Source organism: Thermobia domestica, chromosome 4, assembly GCF_964235325.1.
Source record: "Thermobia domestica chromosome 4, izTheDome1.hap1.1, whole genome shotgun sequence".
Classification (NCBI taxonomy): domain Eukaryota; kingdom Metazoa; phylum Arthropoda; class Insecta; order Zygentoma; family Lepismatidae; genus Thermobia; species Thermobia domestica.
Window position 1 is genome coordinate 232,360,073 of NC_137457.1, and position 23,465 is coordinate 232,383,537.

At 35.9% G+C, this 23,465-nt stretch overlaps 2 protein-coding genes across 2 annotated transcripts; one reads left to right on the top strand and one right to left on the bottom strand.

Annotated features, from left to right (window-relative positions):
- Positions 1-2,072: 2,072 nt before the first annotated feature.
- On the top strand, positions 2,073-9,664 carry LOC145683904 (uncharacterized). Its single transcript, XM_081755559.1, has 2 exons — positions 2,073-2,207; positions 5,335-9,664. Exons 1-2 carry the CDS (start codon positions 2,169-2,171, stop codon positions 5,599-5,601), a joined length of 306 nt encoding a protein of 101 aa, XP_081611685.1. The 5' UTR covers positions 2,073-2,168; the 3' UTR covers positions 5,602-9,664.
- Positions 9,665-9,988: 324 nt separating this feature from the next.
- Positions 9,989-17,128, bottom strand: LOC145683902 (uncharacterized). Its single transcript, XM_081755558.1, has 3 exons — positions 16,875-17,128; positions 14,606-14,747; positions 9,989-10,835 (listed from the first exon to the last, which is right to left on the bottom strand). Exons 1-3 carry the CDS (start codon positions 16,958-16,960, stop codon positions 10,698-10,700), a joined length of 366 nt encoding a protein of 121 aa, XP_081611684.1. The 5' UTR covers positions 16,961-17,128; the 3' UTR covers positions 9,989-10,697.
- Positions 17,129-23,465: the final 6,337 nt, after the last annotated feature.

Here is a 23,465-nt window from a genome sequence, read left to right on the forward strand (position 1 = left end):
AACCAATCGTAGAAATATTTTGTTTGAGCTCCAACAGATCGGAAAACTTCGGTACAATTCGTGGAGCCGCTTCCCGAACGCACACTTGGGGAAACGTCAAACTGCTGAAATTCACCACAATGTTGCCAAACTTTGAAGACATAGTAAATGAATATTTTTTTAAAAAAAGCATTTAAATATTACCACTAATAACACCCCACAACACCAACCAGTGTAAAAATTATTCTAAAATGGTAACAATAACACGAATAGTAACAACGAAAATATAACGCAACAAAAAAGAATTAACAAAACGGAACTTGACGCCAATCCGAAAACACTGTACTCTCGGGAGATATTTTCCGTATTTCTATTATGTTGGCAACCAAATACATAACTATGTAATTTATGTTCTTATAATAATCTGTTTTGAAAAGCTTTTTAAAAAGACACTCAAGTACAGAATTGATTGAAGACACACTGTTTTTTATTTAATTTTTTAATTTTTTAATTTTTTGGACTTAGGCCACTTGTCATTCAAGCGGTCCAATTTTGAATTTGTTGTTTTCAGTAGAGAAACATACTAACTTTACGACGTTATAACACGATAATATCACACATATTTCTCAACTGATTAAAATGTTTGACATATTTCTCAGTTTTCTGTGTTTTCCAAATTTAAATATTGTCTCTTGTTTCCTATTATTTCAAAAAGGAATGGATTTTTTTTCGAACGACTTTTAAAGTGATTTTGTTGAAAGGTACGTTGATGAAACCTTGAATCTAAAGAATCAAGTGATGCTTTTAAAAAGTCATTCTATTTTATGTTTTTTTTTTCTTTCCTTCTATTTCTCTGTATTTTCCAATCGTTTATGTCTGCCTCACGAGAAGAAAGGGAAGAAACACGAATGGATTTGAAATTAATCACTCTTTCAGTGTCTTTATTGTTTCCTTCGTCTTTTTCTCTTTTTCTTTTATTTATTTCTTTTGTTAAATCCTTTCTTTCCCATTGAGAAAGCCTGCTTGTCGGCGTCTGTCAAATGACTGACGTCATGGGTGGACTCGTGTCGCGCCCGCCTGCCGGTCACACGACCCTTTATTGTCCGTCTTCTTCTCTATTTTTCTCCAATCTTTCGAGGAAAGGGGAGAGGGATATAAGAACATCTTCAGAGGACATTCCATGAGAGAACAGAACATGAGTCGCCCATCCTCAGCCTTCACAGGAGTAAAGGACCCTCATTTTTCTCAGCACCTTACCGATGACAGTTACGGAATAGTCATCGCCGGCGTTCGTTCGTTACACTTCAGCTATTGGTATAGAAGAGGTTGTGTTGTTAGGAGTGATGGAGAAAGGAATCATTTCAAATAGTTCCGGTAACAGTAGAATCGGTGCACCTTACGGCAGTGCCAGCTCCTAAAGATTCAAAAGTACTATCCGGCTATATCCTACTGAAGTATTCCTATCACTGCAACAACACGAACTACTAATTAACTAACTTACTCTATGGTCTATTGAACCCGGAGGTTCAATGCCGCGTTCACAAAAGTTCTCCATTTATTTCTGTTCTTAGCCAACTGGATCCAATTTTTATTTTCTACTTCTATTTCTGCGAGATTCAACTTAATATTGCCCTCCCATCTGCTCCTAGGTCTTTCTAATGGTCGTTTCCGATTGGATTTTCAGCTAAAACTTTGAAAGCGTTCCTTCCTTCTTCCATTTTGGCTACAAGATCTGCCCACCTGAGCCTCTAGATTTGGTAACCCTAACAATGTTTGGTAAACGATATAAATTATGCAGTTCCACATTGTGAAGATTCCTCTATTCCCCATTTCCGTTCCTCTTGGGTCTAAACACGAACTACCATTTGGAGAAATAATAATAATAATAATAATAATAATAATAATAATAATAATAATAATAATAATAATAATAATAATAATAATAATAATAATAATAATAATAATAATTTCATCATCATCATCACAGTTACAAAAATGTAGTACTTCTTATGGTAAAGACATTGAGATAATATATAGACCTAGAGGTGCCCTAATGCGAGATCTTTGATGGTATCGAACTCGCAAAAATCGAATCGATCCGCCATATTGTGCAGGGAAAAAGAGATAATGATAGTGTATGTTTGTGTTATGTGTTGATTATCTGTGTTATGAAGAGAAATTTATGACGAATGAATAAACTTTCTTTGGAATTTCATAATATTTCAAAGGTAAGTTATTTTCTTTCCTTTAAGGTTTAAATAAATAATAAAACGTGATTGTGTAGGTAGTTGTAATAATATTGGGTGAATAGGCATATGCATTGCATTTACACTGTCAAAAGCTCGTAAAGACTACTACCTAGAGAATTGTCAAACTGTTATTAAGTTTGCTTACTCATTAAATTGTATGTTTATGAGTTGTTGGTAATTTTGCCAAAATTATAGAACCTACAAGTGTTCTGTGACACCTTGGCAAGGAAACTGTATGGTTGTGGAGGGAGTAGGCCTACTTTGCCTATGTTAAAAATTGCTAATGATGTCAATTACTGGATAAAAAAATCCTCACTCAGTGTTAAAAGCAGCAATATCTCTCATACAAGTAGCACGTTATTTATCGATATTCTGTACAAATATATATATATATATATATATATATATATATATATATATATATATATATATATATATATATATATATATATATATATATTTGTAAATGGGTTCACGTTAACTTTAGCAGGTGGTTCTAGCAAATTTTTACACATTTCTTACATTTTGAGGATAGATTAGAGCTTTGTATTTCTTTTAGCGGAGCATGCACTGAATTAGGAGCTCTATTACTAATTGTAGATTGACTTCAGGAGGGCTCTCTATAAGTACAATGTGGACGTATGGCATAAAAAGTGGGCAAGGTTCTAGAATACAGCTCCCCCTCCCATTTAGCTGTAATAAAGACAGAAATCAACGTGCCCGGCGGGGCTCTAACCCGCCTTCACTCGCTGGCGCTCGCTCGGCAATTCTCTGTGAATTAAAATTTAGACTGGCACAGAAAGGAATCAACCTTGCTACTAACCTATATGGGAGACCTGTGTTCTAGAACCCTCCCTTGCATAGCATTCGTGCCTTTTAGTGGCCACCTAGCACAAGATAGGGCTATTGCTTAGACTTGGGGGAGCAGCTTTTTCACCTACTTTTATGCGATATTTTATTCCGATTCGGTTCCATTCCGGTCGTTGTATGGTTTCATACCTTAAATTAGGATCCATAGCATATGTAGTTGTAGTAGTAGTAGTAGTAGTAGTAACAGGTGAGAAGGCCCGCAGGGGTTCGTTAGGTTCTGTTCTCGACATGAAATGGGCAATCACTACCACTTACCTTTATAGTTGGAAGAAGTCCCATAATGCCTACATAAAATTCTATTCGATACTGTCTTGACTACTTGAACACCACTATCAACTCATGTCTCCTGTAAATTATAGAGGTCTATTGTATTTTGCCATTATGGCCCCCCAATACTAAACATTTACTAAAGTTCGTGTTTTATGCACTGCAGTTTTAGGGAATGTTCTAGAGCACAGGTTCCGCCATAAAGATTAGTACCTAGGTGAGTTCCTTTCTGTACCAAAGTTTAAATTTAAATCACAGAATACTGCCAGCGAGTGGAGGCGGGTTAGAGCCCCGCCGGGCACGTTGTTTTCTGTCTTTATTACAGCTAAATGGGAGGAGGACCTGTATTCTAGAACCTTACCTCTATGCAACTGAGTCTGAGTAGAAGCGCAGCAAGGGGGCCCGAAAGGCAGCAAGAGGGTGCTTCCGTAGGGAGCAGGCGCGTCAGCGACAGAGGGTATACGCATAAACGATGACAGTATGACAGTGGAAGAGGACACTTACACATACAATACTTTCACTATAACTAAAAATTCATTTCAATATGCTGTGCACTGCCAGTAATTACTTATATTCACACTTCCATTCCCTCACGAAAAATGTTTCACCTATCAATTTTCTATTTGGTAGAACCGTCTGCTTGAATAAACCCTTTATATTTCATGTACAGTATTATATATATGTTTGTATTTGTGGTATTTGTTAGTTAAAAATCACAGGCGTTACGATTTACCTTCAAAAATAATTTCTGATTTAGTGTTGTAAAGCGTAGATCGGATAACTTAAAGGGTTGTTGCATTTGGTATTGTTCAAAATTACGGTAATCTTAGGCACTTTTTCCAAGTTTGCCTTCCACAGATTTTCTTGACTTCCACTTTTCTTTCATCTGCACCATTTGAGGGATTAAACTGAGTTAAATACCTCAAGAACAGAGCGCTGAAAAATATGACAAGTAATACAATATATGGCAGAGGCGTAGATAACTATCCCATCATATGTGTACCATTAGTAAGTGTAGTATTTTCTAAAAGGTAAAGGACCAAAATGTTACTTATTGGCAAGTTTCGCAGGGTTGTTGTGAAGTTGACGCACTTCTCACATACAGCATTGCCTATGGCTTCATACTACAAATTAGAGAGCTCCCAACTGAGGGGTCCTCACCATTATTTATACGCATAAACAATAGTGGGGGTTAAACACGCTTTTAAACACGTCTTACTCCGACTACTCTCACCCACTACACGCTTATAAAACATTTGAGGTCCTTCACACTTTGGCAGAGTTGACAGTGTAAATCATAATAATGTAGCAGTTTTTTTAACTGTGTTGGAATATTTTTTCTTGAAGAACACTGGCAACACTAGTCGATCTTAACGCCACTACTGACTATAAAGCGAAACAGTAGGGCATCGTAGCTCAGTGGTAGAGTACTCTTAAAGGTAGGATCCATAGTTCAAACAATGTCCAATTCAAACTTGAGCTTTTAGTGGACAACAACGTGCTCTCAGGTTTCCTTGGGTTCTCCAGTTTCCTCGCACATTCTCATTTCACCAATTCTTTCATTATTCTCATTCACATCCTCAGAAAAAAAAAACACCAGGTTTTTCCGGGTTGGACTCCTTAAAACCCACCTGGATTTTTTATATTTTGGTTAGTATATTATTGATACAACTAAGCTGATCTCATTGAAAGTGATTTTTACTAGATTTTGGAAAAGTACATGAGTAAATACAGCTGCATTTTCGAAAAAAAAAATGTGCTCGTAAAATATCCGTAATTGAACGCACAAAGTATTGGAAGTGAACTTCCAACAATAAAACAATTTATTTTACGAAACAAAAATCTAATTTGGAAATTTCTCAAAATCTCATGGCACCTATATAGACGTAATTATAATTTTTATGTATTGATTTATTTTTTTTTAAAAAAAAAATATCAATACTCATTGATTTTTGTTACATTGTTTCAGGCAAGAAAAAAGTGGAGATCTCCAAACGTCCGATGTGTAGATTTTGAAGATCAGAGCATTCATCGTGAGATTATTCAATCAAGCAAGTTAATTCCCAGACAAGTCGACAATCGTAATACGGTGTTGGAGTCGTGTAACACAACTTTACCTACCTTAAAGCAGCCTTCCCATGGTGTTTCTAATGTTGATACGCAGTCACTTGACCCTTCTTGCAGTGGAACGGAGTTAACACCACGAAAAAAAACTGTTGAAAAGGAAGTTGTTTGAAACAGAAACCAAATGTATGGAATCCAGAAAGAAGATGAAAGCATTGTACTTGAAGAAGAAACGTCTTAGAGAAAAAGACGTTAACGATGTAAAGAGAAAAGAATATTAACAATATCCTGTGTTAATATTCAGGATATTGTGCAAAATCTTAGAGAGAAGTGTATGATAACAGAAGGTACTTTAGAAATGATGTTAAAATCAGTACCCCTCAGTGTTGAAGGTAATGCAGTGGTGAAGTCGCTCTTGAGTCCGTCGGGTAACAAAAAATTTGATCCGGCTCTCCGAAGTTTTGCGTTAACACTTGACTTCTATTCCCCAGCTGCATATGCGTATGTTCGTAAAAAAATTTAACTGTGTGTTACCGCATCCACGGACTTTAAAAAAATGGTACTCTTCAGTGAGTGGAAATCCTGGACTATGTGAAGAAGCCTTCAATGCAATGAAAGAAAAGGTGCAAATAGCGAAACAACAGAACAAATGCATTCAAGTGTCATTAGTTGTAGATGATGTGGCAATAGAACAATATCTCGAATTTACTGGAGAAGAATTGTCGGGTTACGTAGGTTGCGGTAATGGAGTGAGTGATGAGAGTATGCCAGAAGCAAAAAACACTGCTGTCTATATGGTTGTGGCTTTGAACGATCCGTGGAAAATTCCTTGTGCATATTACTTCATAGATTCTTTGAATGGAAGTGAATGTGCAAATATTACGCGTAAATGCGTCAACAGATTGTATGAAATAAAAGTTCAAGCATTAACATTTGATGAAGCTTCATCAAATTTCAGTGGTGCTCATAAAAGTAATGGATCACTAACTGTTTATCCTTGTCATGTATGTACTGATAGAAGTAACGATAGCTATGGATTGTAACTCCTTTATTTTCTTGCTGATATAATATATTATAGGATGTTTGTGGTACTCACGAAATCACAGAAAAAAGAGCTTGTCCTTCACGTATATACCAATTCTTTATATTCCTTATTTTTTGCTGATATATGAATGCATTGTTTATTGAATGATCTGATTCAATTTCTTATGCTTTTCGAAATGATATTGCTAGTGTAAATTTTTCATTAACTGGTGACCTTGACATGTAGAATTCAAGAAAGGTTAATCAAGAATTTATTCTGGATTGTTAATATTACAAGGACTAACTATTTGTATACTTATTATTAAGCTATTTTCAGTTAATTTTTTTTCTTTAAATTGATAGATCCTATGAAGTGTAGGTCAATCTTATGTAACAAAAGATCAAATCTGATAGAAAGGAAGTGGGCAAAGATTTTTTTAAGCCTATTGACTGTCATGAAAACCGAAAGTGTTCATGGAAGCAAATATGTAGTATAAATTCAAAGTTCAAGTATTAAAGGGTACACCTATGTAACTTCTTAGGGCTCGAATTTTGTAAAATCTGTTCATAGTACGCATCTGCATCACAAAATGGACCTACTGACCAAACGTAATGATTCTAGCTACGGTGGTTTTTGCTGCTCGTTGATCAGTGCGTAAATCCCCCAGGTACCCTTTGAGGCTTTGTAAAATCTGTTCTTAATATGTCTGTACATTATAAAAGGAACCTAATGCCCAAATTTCATGGTTCTAGCATCAGTGGTTTTCTCTGCTTGTTGATCAGTGTGTAAATTATGTCCACCCCTCCTTATTTACCTCCTTAGAGTTCGATTTTTGCAAAATCAATTTTCAGTACGCCTCTACATTATAAAATGAACATACTGTTCACATTTCATGCTTGTAGCTTAAGTGCCTTTTGCTGGGGGTTGATCATTGAGTAAATGTGTCAACGAATCTGTATTTCGCTTTTATATGTTTAGATGTATATGGTTTATTGAACGCTTCATACAAAAATTGGTGTAAAGCATTAGAAAACATCTAAATTGACAAAAGAGAGAAAAAATGCTTTATTTGTGGGGTTCTTTCTGTGACTTTCTACATCATACACAGATGCAATATTTAAAGCTTTAACTTCACATTTATGACATTTGCTTGCTTTCATGAACGCTCATTAATAATGACTTTAATAGGCGAAAAAGGCCGATCTTTACGCATCCCATTTTAAAGTGGAGAATATGTGACAAGTATAAGACATTATATTCTGTTCTTAAGAGCGACGACATTTCTGTATTTCTGGAGCATTGTATATATAAATGTACTCAAACCTAAATGAATAACTTAATGAATATAACTATTATGAAAAGTAAATTATGTATTCGTTTATTGACGTATATGAATTACTTCTATGAACCAAGTTCATGGAAATACATTTGCCAATTTGGCTTCATTCTAGTCGTTTTGATAGAAACAAAATGTAATTACAGTGAATGAATTGCTATGACAGTATTTAGTCATTAGTGAGTGTAGTAACTGAAATGAACGAAAAATTTGCGCCGCTTTGTACTAATATAGTTCTGCTCATGAAAATGCTATGGAATGCATAACTTACTGTAATAGTGTACATATATTGCAGAATCATGTATGGTACTCAATTTAGATTACTGCATTGTGTGTGAAAATAAGCATTGATTGCCAGCGGGTAAATCCTGGGTTCGTTATTCAAATATGTGAAGGTAACATTCAGTTTTCTAAGAGTAATCCTCATGGTTACTAGGGACCTAATTCCTGTCTTCACTCGCAATTATTACGTCATTATGTTGGGATTGGGCATCGTAGTGTTTGTAAAGTTAAAAAGGCTGAAGTTGTCTCCGTGAGTTCCTTTTCTAAGACAATCTAATACAAGGTAGGAAATTTCAATAAACGGAGGAGGGTATTACCTCATAGCGAGAGTGATTTTTGCCTACGAAATTCTTAAAATAGCAACGAATTCAGATAAAGGCTACGTGCGACGGATGTAAAAGTGCGATTATTTCTCATTTCTTAGTTTTTATATATATCCCGGATCGGAAAATAACCACCTCTCGCTTCGCATACAGACTCAGGATACTCTATTTCTTTTTTTCACACTGAATCCGAGTGTCAATGATTTTCTCTGTTTGAAGTGAGATTGCCTTACCATATTACGCGCCTGTCGGTACAGTAATTCTTCCAGTAAGTAGTCCATGGATTCAGTCCTCAAAACTTTCAACATTTAGCACGGGGGCGCATATTACTGCATGTTATGCATTTAATGTTCAAAACTTACTACGTATTAGGGCAGATTTTATAGCGTTTAATGTTGTGTACAATAGCCCTCTACTTTAAATGTTTTATTAATTCAGCATTTGAATCGTTTATTTATGGAACAACGTTAACTCCAGAGACCACATTTAGGTGATTTTTCAATTAAATGGAATGAACCATCTTCGGGAGAATATTCAGGCACATTCATATAGAAACCTATCTTTTATTTATGAAAGAACGTAACTACATTTTTGTCAGAAAGTTAGTTATGAGTTTCAGATCATTATCCTGGTAAAAACTTGATTCTTTTTAAAATTATTTGTAGAATTATTTTTCTCTCCTGAAAACGCTTTGTCTCTGGAGTTTTTGTTTCATAAATTAACGATTCGAACACAAAATCAGAGGACTGAATTAAAAACACATTAAGGAGCTGCTGTACACAATATTAAACGCTGTGAGTTTGCTTTGAAAAAAAGGAAAGTTTTGAACATTAAATGCAGAAACATGCAATAATATACCCCCTCTCCGAGATGTTCAGGTTTTTTTTTTTTTTTTTTTTTTTTTTTTTTTTTTTTTTTTAATGAACTACTTAGGAGAGGAATTACTGCACCGAGACACTCCTACCTTATTTAGTTTCTTAGATTTAAAGGAAGGTCCACACTGCAAGTGAGTCACTTACCCTTCTGCTCACAAGAATTTGGACATCGCTTGATTTCCTGTGGAACGGATTTTCCATATCCTTCCCACTCCCCTCACCTCATGATCGAGATGCCTACATACGGGCATGCTGAAAGAAGCAATATTCCTAACAGATAACTTCCTACAACTATACCGGAGTTAAGAGAAAAGACTCGTCCATTTTCTTTGTCATTCTAGAAAACCGTGTTCACTAATATGTTCATCGATCTACAGGACCTCTATGAAGAATATGTGCGACATAATGTTCAACATTTTGAACACATGATATACAGGAACGATTCCTTGTAAATTTACAATATGTATTGAGTAACATTTAGTTGACATCCATTTGCCAACCTTTCTTATGTTTCATTATGTTGTACAATAAATAAATAAATTTCAACAATGTGATTTCAGTACTGTTTATTTTGCCGCATACAGTAGAACAAGATGTTAAAGTTTGTGACGTTTAGTTACAATGAAACCTATTTGCATTTTTTTAAAAGAATAGATTTTACAATTGATTGCAGTGAAAACGATATTGAAAAGGTATTGAACATATATATTACCGTCCTATGAAAACGTCTGACAATCATTGAAGAAAAAAACGATATGGACGCCGAGTAGCGAAGCATGGACATTGCGAGTAGCAATGATTTGTACGGCAATGTTTGCTCTGCATGAAGTTATAAAACATAAAATTTCGAACAACAAATAGTTACAAATGTACTGAAAGAAGTTTATTTACTGTGGTAAATTTCTTAAGAATATAGTAATCAATAACCGATATTAAAACTTCACATTGTTTGTTAGAATATTTGGCGCTGCAATATCACAGATATTTGCGCTATGCTTACTTTCAAAATAGTTATCATAGTATGAATGCACAGGGATAAAGATGGAATAAGGGGTACAGTCAAATTAGCAATACAAACTGATCAGTCATTAGAAGAATCATTGTCACGAGGTGGATCCGGTGACAGAGAACGTTCCTGGTTTTCACACATACGCACGCACAACCTCAATGTATTGAAGCCTTTGTGTGACACATACACATGGACACTCCTCTGTTCTAAACGTGTTGGTCTCTGTGCAAGAACAGCTAGCCATTTCCAATAATTCTTAGGTAATATTTTCTGTTGTCCATTTTATTTGGGCCACTCACCACTTGAACATTAACACTAAAGATGCATTTCCTAATTCTAAATGTTTCACTGCTTTTCCTGCGACGATTTCTTTTTGGAATATAGCTACAACTCTAGGAAAACTAGCCATTTGATGAAATTTAACTTAAACTGTCCCAAACAATCAGGAATGGGGGATCAATCACATATATCAGGCGACGAGCAAAGACCGATGATACTTTCCTCACAAGCTGGCAAATTGTTGGGTGCTCATGAAATTGGTTATCTTCAATGTATATCTGTAAAACAAGCACAGAAATACGTTACATAAAAAATTCAGGAATATTCTTTTTGGAATCTTTTTTGCTAATTTAGCAACTTCAAAATTTATTCAGATGATAAAACTGAAAATTATTCAGATACACCTTTCCCGTGAGAAACAACGCTACCTATAATTATGGCAAGTCACATTTGTGTTTACTTTTGATTGTATTTGGTCTAGGAATTAATTCGTGCGGGTGGACAAGAGATGGCGCAACGAACGGAGCGTCCCACAGTTCCGTGTATCCACACATGTGTTGCAAACCCCTGTCATCGCGTATCGTTCGTAGTATAGGGCAGTGGATTAAAGCGTCAACAACACCAGTTTGTAGTTAAGTGAACATGGCGTAATTTGTGCCTGATAAAGTGTTTTTGCGGGGTGTCCTGCTGCATTACTTTAACATGCAGAAAAGTGCGACTGAAAGTCATCGTATTTTGGTGGAAGTGTATGGTGACCATGCTCTAGCTGAGCGAACGTGTCAGAAGTGGTTTGCACGGTTTAGAAGTGGTGATTTCGGCTTGGCAGACCAAGAGCGAGCTGGACAGACAAAAAAATTTCAAGACGAAGAATTGACAGCATTGCTCGAGCAGGATTCGTGTCAAACGCAGGAACAACTTGCAGCAGCATTAGGCGTTGATCAAACAACAGTCTCCAAACGCTTGAAAGCCATGGGAATGATTCAAAAGATGTCACATTGGGTTCCACATGAATTGAAACACAGAGACGTTGAAAGACGAAAAACCATTTGCGAATTGCTGCTTCAACGACAGAGCAGAAAGGGGTTTCTGCATCGAATTATTACGGGTGATGAGAAGTGGATCCATTACGAGAACCCTAAACGAAAAAAGGCCTGGGTGAAACCAGGTGAACCAGGTCCATCCCAACCAAAACGAGATATTCACTGTGCAAAGGTTATGCTGTGCATATGGTGGGATATGAAAGGTGTGGTGTACTATGAGCTGCTGCAACCGGGTGAAACTATGAATGGAAAACGTTATCGACGACAATTAATGCGTTTAAAGCAAGCTCTGGCCAGAACACGACCAGAATGGGAGAACAGACATGATAAACTTATTGTTCAACATGATAACGCTCGCCCACATGTCGCAAAACCGGTCAAAACCTATTTAGAAACTGTCGGATGGGAAGTTTTACCCCACCCGCCGTATTCACCAGACGTTGCTCCTTCGGACTACTACTTGTTCGATTGCATGAACAACGATTTGATTGGACAGCGGTTTACTTCTTCAGAAGATATCGAAACATGGGTCTCTGACTGGATCGCTTCCAAGGATGAGGACTTCTTTCGCCACGGAATCCGTACATTGCCTGACAGATGGGCGAAAGTGGTGGCTAGCGATGGACAATATTTTTCTTAAGGTATTTATGTATTTTGTGTTTGTACTACAGCTTCAATGTGTGCGTACCAACCGCACGAATTAATTCCTAGACCAAAAAATAGGAATGAGTAGATGAAAAATGGTAAAAGATTAGCTAATTTTTAATAAAATCCCTTTTGGAGCAGCCTCATTGCCGTTAAGTTTAACAACTCTACTTTACAGATTTTTTGTTTATTATCTGTAAAATAAATTAAATTAATCAGAAAATGAAAATTATAACTAAGTTTCTTAGATTATGTTATTTTGCATCAAATGCTGTAGCTAAGACTCACCTACATAATTTTATCAATTAACAATTATGAAGATGCAATGGGAGAGTAGAAAGAAATACGTACGTGTATGTTCTTTTGTTTAACAACTTGTATAGTTCTTTATCTTGTCGAAAATCATTGAACCATGAATAAATTGATTTAATCTGTTATTTTTGTTCTGAGCTATTTTCTAAAAGTATGATATAAATTAATTACGAAAGTGACTTTCATATTAACAAACAGTATTGCGAATTATGTGGTTGATTCATCAGAGATAAACTTTGATATCTAGCACTGAATCGTGGTTTCCAGCTGCAAAACTTTAAAGAAAGGAAAAGAGTAATTATGGAAAAGATTAAAATATTGATTATTAGAAAAGATAAGACAAAGATAACAACATAAACCCTTCTTGTATAATTCGCCATTAAAATATAATCACATAATCGCTGGTATCTACTGTTTATGTGACAAAATTTTGCTGTGAAATGTTCAACACCATTAAATAATAGAAATTGCATCGTGTGTTTGGTGGTGTAACATTTTATTGGGGACTACAAAGCTTTATATTTTCTATTATACGAAGTGTAACCCAGTATACAGCGTGTATCAAAAAGAATCATCCGGTTTTAAACAATATCTATTCTGTCTTTTCAGAGATGTGAGTAAACAACGTACTGTTGGAAAGAGGAACATCTCTAGTTGTACATGGTTTCCGCTAGGTAGCAGCAGTGTGCTTGAGTGAACGCCCACTACGGTTCTGGTTAAAATGGCATCTGGACAACAGAAAGCGTTTTGTGTACTACGTTTTGCGGAGTGCAAGTCAGTGATAACTGTTCAGCGTGACTTTCGTACTAACTATGGTGTGGACCCTCCTAATGCACAGAGCATTAGACGATGGCATGAACAATTCCGAACAACAGGTTGTTTGTGTAAGGGAAAATCATCGGGACGTCCTCGAGTGCCCGACGCAGACGTGGAGCGCGTCCGTCAATGTTTTACACGCAGTCCGCAGAAATCCGTTCGTCGTGAAGCAGGACAGCTCAACATGCCCTCAATACCCGTCTGGCGTGTGTTGCGTCGTCGTTTACACATGAAACCATACGGAATTCAGCTACTACAAGCTCTTTGTGAAGGTGAGAAAAAACGACGTATGGAGTTTTGTAATTTCATTGTTGGCAAGATTGCAGAGGACGACAGTTTTGTTCAACGCTTAGTGTTTAGTGACGATGCAACATGCCATTTGAATGGACATGTGGACTGCCATAATGTGCGAATATAGGGAACGGAACATCCACATGAAGTTGTGAAACATGAGAGGGACTCGCCAAAAGTTACTGTGTTTTGTGCAGTTTCCCGAAAAAAGGTGTACGGTCCATTTTTCTTTGCCAAGAACACTGTGACGGGGATAACCTACCTTGATATGCTTGAGTACAATCTTTTGCCATAGTTTGAGACTGATTCGAATGATTTCATCTACCAAAAGGATGGGGCACCGCCACACTGGCATGGAGAAGTGCGGGGATTTTTAAATCGAACGATTCCACAACGATGGATCGGTCGCACTGGACCAAATGATGCAGCGTTACATTACTGGCCTCCGAGGTCACCTGACCTTACTGGATGTGATTATTTCTTGTGGGGGTTTATAAAAGACTCCATTTATGTGCCTCCGTTACCAAGGACATTGAATGAACTGCGACATCGCATAGCGGCAGCTGTAACTAGAGACATGCTAGCTGACTTTTGGGACGAATTTGAATACCGCATGGACATATGCCGTGCATCACACGAAGGGCACATTGAACATCTATGAACAGGTGCAATAAAAACTTTTTAAGTTTCACTGTCATGCAAAATAAAAACTATTTGTATATGTTTATTAGTTTCAGAAATACAGACTTGCCAAAGTGGATGAATCTTTTTGATATACCCTGTATAATAATATGGTCTGAAAATAATGAAAGAGAAACATGATTTTACTAGTGGTAATATTGAGCAATAAAATATTAAACTAGTTTTTGAAGAAAACATGGTGAAAATGGCAAACTACATTTTTAAATTCATATGTTATGTGCTTCAAAGAAAATAGCGCCTACCTGATAGTTTCCATTCACATAGAATCTTAAAATCGTGAGTACCGTCAGAATTGCTGGTAGTGAACGTTCCCGCAAAATAATATTTTCTAAATCGTCTCCCAGTAATGGAAAAATTTGTCTCAGAAATATTACTTTCGAAAACCTGAAACGAGAAAAGAATACAGTTTGAAACTAAAACCAAAATCGACACACTTTGTGTAATAAACCTATTATCAACAGAAATAAAACCTAACCTAAACATTTCCAGTTAATACTTGAAAATCAAATGAGCGTGTTAGCGGATTTTAAAGGTGGAAGACAGGCCATCACCAGTTTGGAGAAGGAAAATAAGTGTGATGTTAGTAGTTAGGTTAGGTTACTGTCATTTTATTTCATACTTAAAAATAAAATTCTACTTCTGCGTAGAAGTCATGCTACAGAAATGACCAGGGCGAATATATGAACAATGGAAGCGAGACCGGTTTTTGAGTACATGAACCTTTGTACATGTGCAGGAGACATGCTACGGAAATACCCAGGCGCGGAGATATGGACAACCGAATAGGCCTTTGTGTCCGCCCCTTATAATTTCCGTAACATTACTCCTACACAGGTGTATTCTGTGAAGGTCCCTGTATCTCTGCTGAAAATTTCATGAAAAACGAGGAATATCACAATGGTAAATGACACTCAAGATGAGCAGCGTTTATGTGACATACAAGAGAATGGAGCAAAACAAAGCTTCAAAAACTACCAACCGTCACTGACGCGCCTTCTCCCTTCGGACGTAGCCCCGTGCTACAAAGCGGGACCATTAGTTTCGCCTGCCCTGACTCGTTTAGATAGCATTCGTGCTTTTTAAAGGCTATGTAACACAAATTGATTTCTGACTTTTGAACTGTCGTTTTAACGGCATGTCTGCACAAGGTATGTCATATAATGTTTAAGTCCCCCTAAAGTTAATCTATACATATGAATGCAATTCCCTCCATAAGAAACAATAGAGTATATTTAGTACAAGGGGTCCAGAAGCACGTAAAACACAAAATTTACACGAGAAATGAATGATGCAAGTACTTAGACGTAACATAACGTAACCAAACCTAACATAAACTAACCTAATATTAGTAGAAATAAGCAAAATTCTATTATTTTTTGGAAAATTATACAGGACCTCTACACTAGAAAACACAAACTAAACTAACCTAACCTAACCTATCCTAAACTAACCGAATGTGAACAGAAATTACCAAAATTGTAACATTTTTTAGAGAAAAGAGCTGGACCCGTTCTGCTAAACATAGGCCGAAACAATTTACAAGATCCATTTCCGGATCAAAAGAAGTCATAATTAATGAATTCAAACATGTATACATAATCTGGAATAGTACCAAATTGTGAAAATTTTACATTGTGTACAATTAATGCCTGCCTAACCTAATCTTGTGTCTACTTCGGTAGCAAATCGTAAACATTTTACATTTTATGTAATTAGTGTCTGCTTCCGAATTGCATTATACTTTTTGGCTAAAGGCAAAAAAAAAAACTACCTTTTTAATCTAATGATACGAACGTGCCGATATATTGAGATACAAGTTGAGCACATAAATAATTTCCTTCTGCCAATTTAATTTTACACAAACACAAACCAGTATCAAGTATAAGATTTGTTTACACAAGTAATGAATTTTGGTAATAGACTATATATAAGGCCCTACTTCCCTTTCTCTTCATGTTCCTTGGTTCCTGAGTTGCATGATTTTCTGTCTTAACCTTGTGCAGCACCCATACGTATGGTTCTTAATTTATTGTATCTTGCACTAGATTTATTACAAGGCTCTGCTGTGAAAATTAAGTTATCCTAACCTAAGCAACCCTAACCTATTTTGTTATTGAAGTTAATTTTTCAAATAATATGTAGTTATTGTGTTAAGAAGTTTGTTGTAAACTTGAAACTATAAATTATACTTGGGATTTTCTACACATAGGCTAAATGAAAATTATGATTATAGCAATTTAAACATAGTATATAACGCCATGAAGTGAACGTTTCTTGGTTCAAAAACTGTGACGAAAAAGTTAAAACGAAAGGTCCAAAGAAAGAAGTACCCAACGAGAAAACTTCCACGATCCATAGAGAATACAACTGTAAAAATTGCCAGAAAAGTACAGGAAAATGAGTGAAACTACTCATACTTAGTGTGTAGAATGAATATTTGTTATTTTTGTCACTATGTTACTGTTATTAAATTAGCATAAAAGTTAAAATCAAGACGCATAGTTGACTTACCTGTATCTCTCAAAGAATTGATTATCGTTATAGAGTTCCAGTGGATTTATCGTTTTCCATGTGCCTCGTATGTCTTGACGCATCATTAGTCATCGCAAAGTAATATTTTTTTGTATTTGTTCTTCCACATTCGACAAAATCCATGCCAGAAAACGAATATAAACTCAAGGAAGGCTTAATGTTGGTCGATACCTTGACCTATATAATCCTTGTACATTGTATACAAATAGAGTTCGATATATGCGTTTTCTTTGTTTACATATATCAGCTGACTGTAAATTGCGGAATACGCCATCTTGGGAAGGGATATCTCGAATCGAACGCTACAATCGAGAGTTCGCTCGAATCAACACTGCGACATAGGGAAGGGCACCTCTAGGTCTATATATTATCTCAATGGGTAAAGACCGTAAGTTCACCCTAGATACCGTCGAAAGTTTAATCCATTTAAATTATCATTTCGAGTTACTAGTTTCTTTTCACACGCTACGTATGTGGGGTTTTCAACTGTCTCAATTTGGCCGGGATTAACCAGGAATTCTACGTCTTGTTTAGGAAGAGTTACCATCACAAAATTCAATCTTCCATCTTTTGATTAATAGATATTCGGAATGTGGGTTACAAAAATGAATAAATAGCTAAATAAAATGCAAATTTGCAACTACCACAATTGCAAGTCCCAGAAAAAAAAATGATTTAAAAATTCAGCTCAGATAACGACCTAGCAGTTGAAATCCATAGCATTCATAAAACGTATCTCATGAATTTGTGCAAAAGCTGAACACTCTTACAAGACTAAAGATTAATAACAGGTTTTATCAAGTATTAGAAATCCTCTAACTTCTAAGTTTGATAAGTAAGTAACCCATATCAGAGTCAATTTAGGGAATTTTATTAGAAAGCGTCCATATCTTTTTCTTCCATAAAATCAAACAACATTCATTGCGTTTGAAAAGTTCACAAGAAACATGGCCCACTGTAAACAATAACAACTCCCTCTTCACTCTTTCTTCTACATGTCATGTCTTCATTTGTCGATAAAGCCCTCAAGTACTATAAACTCTCTTCTTCCATGGTGGAATGGAAATAGATGATGTAATTGACACTACTTTACAAGAATATAATCCAAAAAGTCAGTAGAGAACACGTTATAAAATTTACTTTTTGAGGTTCGTTTCGGTGCCCTCCCTGACTGTGGCGCCCCGGGCAGTTGCCCAGTTTACCCGGCCCTTGATCCGCCCCTGATATTTAGTTTCAAGTCTTTTATACATGAATGTTTCTATTTTTGTTTCATTCTGCACAAATAAGTTAGACCAGTTCCAGGCGCAAATCAAGAAACAAATAAAGGCCCGGTTTTAAGATGATTTCTTAGTTTAAAGCTGACATTGCTCTTATTATCTGTTATATCTTCCCAAGCATTTGGCTCACTGTTAACTATAGACTAAAATTGTTCTTTATTAAATGTTGTAATTGTTTACATTTAAATTTTTTCCTTAAGTTTACTCACCAACTAAGTTGCTGTCACACAAATATTAATGCTCAGACATAAATATGGTTACGCCCATATCTTTCTTAACTATATATAAAACTACATGAGCTGACATAAATTATTGAGCACTTCCTGTAGGGCCACAATGATTAAATTTGGCATGATGGTAGCTTTCCGAAACTAACCGACAGGAAAATTACTAAAAGTGAATATTTTGAATTTTTAGGAGGTCTAAAGAGGGGATGAAAAATTTCCCCATGTTATTTAAATGGGCCTTTTTTGAACGTATAATCTCATATTTTAAGTACTTTGAATTGGAATAAAAACTTGAAATTCGGTACGCTTGTACGTTTTCGTTAGTACTACCTAAGTAAATCAGTAAAAATTAAAAAAAATCCTAGCTTTAGAGTGGTTCTATAGCAGTGCTGTCCAAATGGCGACCCGCCAAACCATTTACTGCGTCCCACAGAGCTCTCGCGATTTACGATTATCACTGATACTATTTTCATATATTCATTCTTTTAATGTTTCCACTCTTCTTTCGAAATAAGGCATTCATTTAGCGCTTCTGTACAACGGAAAGGCGCGGGCATACATGGCAACATGTTTCTCTTACTTTTGTGAGTTTGGTCAGAAAATAATGTCAATGTTTGGTAGCATTTGTTTCTGTGAAAGTGCATTTTCCAGCATCAAGATTGTGAAGAATCCCTTCAGAAGCTGTCTTGTAGATTATTCTTCTCTACATCTCCTTCGACTCGCAACAACAGGAATGGATGTAGATATCCCAGTCCTTGTTTATGCTGCGAGTCACCCTCATTTGTCACACTGAATAGATAGGCCTATGTAATATTTCAAATACATTTTTATTCTTTTCTTTTGTAGTATAATAATCATATTATTATTATTATTATTATTATTATTATTATTATTATTATTATTATTATTATTATTATTATTATTATTATTATTATTATTATTATTATTATTATTATATGCGGCCCTCCACCTTACTAGTAAAGGCGGTGATGGCCCTCAGGCTCACTACAATTGCATACCACTGTTCTATAGGAACTGAAAAATCTTCCCCATGTTATTTATATGGGACACCTTTTACACCCCCAAATTATTGAGCACTTCCTGTAGGGCTACAACGATTAAATTTGACATGACTGGAGCGTTTCGGGACTAACCCACAGGAAAATTCCCAAAAGTCAATATTTTTAATTTTTGGGGGTCTAAAGAGGGGATGAAAAATTTCCCCATGTTATTTAAATGGGCCTTTTTTTGGGACCTATAATCTCATGTTTTGAAATTGGAATAAAAATTTGAAATTCGGTATGCTTGTACGTTTTCGTTAGCGTTACTTAAGTAAATCATCAGAAATAAAACTTTCCAATCCTAGAGTGGTTTTATGGGGAACTGAAAAATCTTTCCCATGTTATTTATATGGGACGTCTTCTACACCCCAAAATGTTTATGTACTTCCGGCTGGATTAGAATGATGAAATTTGGCATGATTGTAACCTTCCGGGAGTAACCCACAGGAAAATTACCAAAAATGAATATTTTTAATTTTTTAGGGGTCTAAAACATGATGAAAAATTCCCATGCTGTTTATATGGGCGTTTTCTTGGGATACAAAATCTTACCTTTTAGATAGTTGAAAATAGGAAAAGAAACGATAGAATTGTGGGTTCAAAAGGTGGGAGGCCGTAGGCCGAGCAAAGACAGTGTGTAGGGGCGAAGCCCCAGGATAGGAAAATTCAGGAAATACGAGGAGCAAGTTCATGAAATTCAATGTTGATGCAAAGGCCGATAGATAAGAAATGCGAGGCCGTAGGCCAAGCAAACTCGGGAGACTGGGGGCGGAGCCATCAGCTAGCCAAAGGCTAGTCTTAATAATAAAAAGCAAAACACGCTCATGTTGAGCACACTACCCATTTTGAAATAATAACCAAATTGAAACAATACAGTTTAAGTTGCAATTAGGTCAGGCATGTAGCCAGGATTTCGTGAAGGGTGGTGGTGTCCGTGACATGAAATACCAGGGGCTCGATCATTCTAAACTATTTTACTGGAACATATATTGGTTCGTTTAGCAAGGATTTCATAACGGGGGTGGGGCGTGACATTAAATTCTGAAGGCCCAGGAACTCGATCAATATAAACTACTTTACTATCAACATATATTGGTTTGTTTGAACATTGAAATGAGGGTATGTTGGTAAGTATTTTAATAACAAACTATGAAGAAAATCTCGAGTAAAATAATAAAAAAAGTATTGAAAAAGATTATACAATATTTACCGTCCTTCCTCTGTTTATTCAAATATAACAATTTTCCTTTCATTATGACCTCGACTATTATAAAAGCACATATTCACTATTATAAAAAGTACATATCCAATAATGTCTTGTAAAATATTTTACAATATCTGCGTTCCTTTCTCTGTTGAATCAAATGCTAACATAACTTTCTTTCCACATAATTTTTTGTTTTTATTATTCCGTCAACTACTGTCTGTTCCAAATGACAGGTTAAAGGAGCAGTAGATAATTGTTTTTGAAATAACATGTTTGATACTACAAAGAGGCGATGACGAAAAATTATGATAAAAAAATATTCACACTGTTACAAAACGGCACTATGCTTTCGGAAGCTTGAAATCTCCCTGACTAGTAGCAGAAATTCTGAGAATTCTGTAACTTTTCTAGAAATTTCAAATTCCCTAACTCTTCTAGGATATCTCGCTCACATCGCCACTATGTATTGCAAATAATACAAATCTCCTCATAAGAAAGAGTAACCAAAAGCTTTCTGTAGTTTATTTTTAACGCTGATCCTTCTTTTCCTCATTTCATTTTGTTTAATCCTTTCTTATTTCTTTCATTTCTGGTCTCGAATGGGGGGTCCGGACCCCCGGACGCCCCCTTGGCTACGTGCCTGAATTAGATTATCACAATAGCTTGAAATCTGCAAATTGCCTGCATGCTAGCGTCTATTGATATCAGACAAGTAAGCAGGCAGCTGACATTGCGGAGCAGCAAGTGTTTAGTATTAGGAATTACAATTACAGACTGAGGAGCTTACATTTTATAACAAGAATTATTACTATTATTTCATTCATTTATATCTACTCTTATTTTCTTTCTTGAGGCACATCTTAGTTTGGCTCTTTGCTATAGCCTTACAATAATTGAAAATTTCAATATTTCTGGTCAATTAATCAGTAGGTTTAACATACTTCATAACATTAATTATATAAGTGGGAAGGTAATTAATTTTACAATAATTTTTATTAATCATCCATCTTGTTTAACTTATAGGGTGTAATCACGGGATGTTAAAGATGTTAAACTAAATAATAATGTCTGCACTGGCTAAATATTTGCTATTTTTTTATTTAAATGAATTATACTCTTTTTCATTCATTTATTTCGGGGTTCGAATCTAAATGGTTGTTCAATATTTTTCGATGTTAGTCCATTATTATATGAACAACTGAAAAGCTGCTTAACCCACAAACGCCCAAGACCAGTTTTATTCGTTAGCAACTGCCTGAACAATACCGTGTCACATCGAAAACCTGAGAAGAAAACTGAACGAAATTCCTACAAGAAGAGAACGGGTAGTGTGCCTGAAGTGGAACAACGGGGGTTTAGCTAAGTGAATGATATAGCACATGTAACGTAGTGAAAGATAAAGTGGGTCACTGGTGGACAAGGAGCGTTTGTGGGTTAAATGAGAGAAATAGGTACTATTAATTGGGAACTAAAATTTATATCACAACAATTCAATTGAAAGTGCGCCATCTAACTGGGCAAAGCCTTTAAGACTTTTCAAGGCAAAACATTTATTATTTGTTAATGCAGTAGAACTGCTGCTGCTGCGTAGGTAAATGATTAGCTTATGTTGTCATGGTCGCGGATTCGGCATCGGATAAAATATAGCTAAACATTGTAAGACGACGGGGGAGCTACGTACCTGAATAAAGAGGTATCAAACTCTGATCTGAAAAGCCAGAAATTACAACGATGAGATACAATGTTCTGATTATAGTCACATACTTTTTTTTAAACAAAATAATCACTTAGCTTACCATTATCCTTCGTGAATAATAAAGTTAGGAGTAGACTAATTAGCACAGATATCGTAATAAAAGCGATCAACTATCGGTCATTCATTCGACTGTAAGAAAATTTAAATCAATAATTGTTACATTGTATTCAAATGATCTCCTAGAACAGAGGCGGATTCAAGGGAGGCTATAGGGGCTATAGCCCTCTCTTGACGTTCAGGTATACACTGGATAGAATGGGCTTCAATCCTGCTTTACACGGGATAAAACTGCAAACTATGGTTTAGCCCCACTTTTGATCATATCCTGGATCCGCCACTGTCCTAGAATGTTATTCTACGTGTTATGACAACTGTTCTTTCTGTAAAATCTAAACCAGGCCAGCATACTTCATATACCAAGAATTAGAATTTAGATTTTGGGCTTTCGGCATCTATGGCCATTTAGCCCGTAACGTATGAGGGATGACGTAATAACGTCACTCGGCGAGCACACTATGCAGGGAAAGGATTTGGGAAGGAAGGAAGTGGCCTGGAACCTATATATGAGGTACTACCCCGGCATTTGCCTGGTACGAGTGAGAAAAACCCAGGAAAGGCTAGCCTGAAAAAGCTTTTTACACTTTTTCGACCTAGTGCACTTCATATATCTACTTATTGGGGATGACTTAGTGATACACACTAAGAATTATAACACAATGGCCATATGTTGTCGTAATTGTATTAAATTTTGAAGCATGTCTGGCGCTGCTTCAACTTCATTGGGTTTTTGGAGAAAATTGCCAATACAGTAGTAATCAACTAACTCATATGGTTGCTAAAAGTATGTAGTGATTTTAATATCTCATCATCGGTGTTGTTTTATATACTTACAGAAGCCAAACAACTATGATTACATAAGCATTTTCTTCTTTTATTAAATAGAGATGATTATTATTATAAGGGACAAGAAAGTGTTTGGTATAAATTATTTATGAATGGTTACGAGAAACGAAATTTAGTCGGTGAAGAAAAGAAACATCGT

Bases quoted from the DNA above. Each gene is read 5' to 3' on its own strand.
- LOC145683904 (XM_081755559.1), top strand. From the start codon at position 2,169: ATGAATAAACTTTCTTTGGAATTTCATAATATTTCAAAG. The intron at 2,208-5,334 runs GTAAGTTATTTT...ACATTGTTTCAG, and splicing joins AATTTCATAATATTTCAAAG to GCAAGAAAAAAGTGGAGATC.
- LOC145683902 (XM_081755558.1), bottom strand. From the start codon at position 16,960: ATGATGCGTCAAGACATACGAGGCACATGGAAAACGATAAATCCACTG. The intron at 14,748-16,874 runs GTAAGTCAACTA...TTCTCGTTTCAG, and splicing joins CAATTCTTTGAGAGATACAG to GTTTTCGAAAGTAATATTTC. The intron at 10,836-14,605 runs GTAGGCGCTATT...CTTGTTTTACAG, and splicing joins ATGTGAATGGAAACTATCAG to ATATACATTGAAGATAACCA.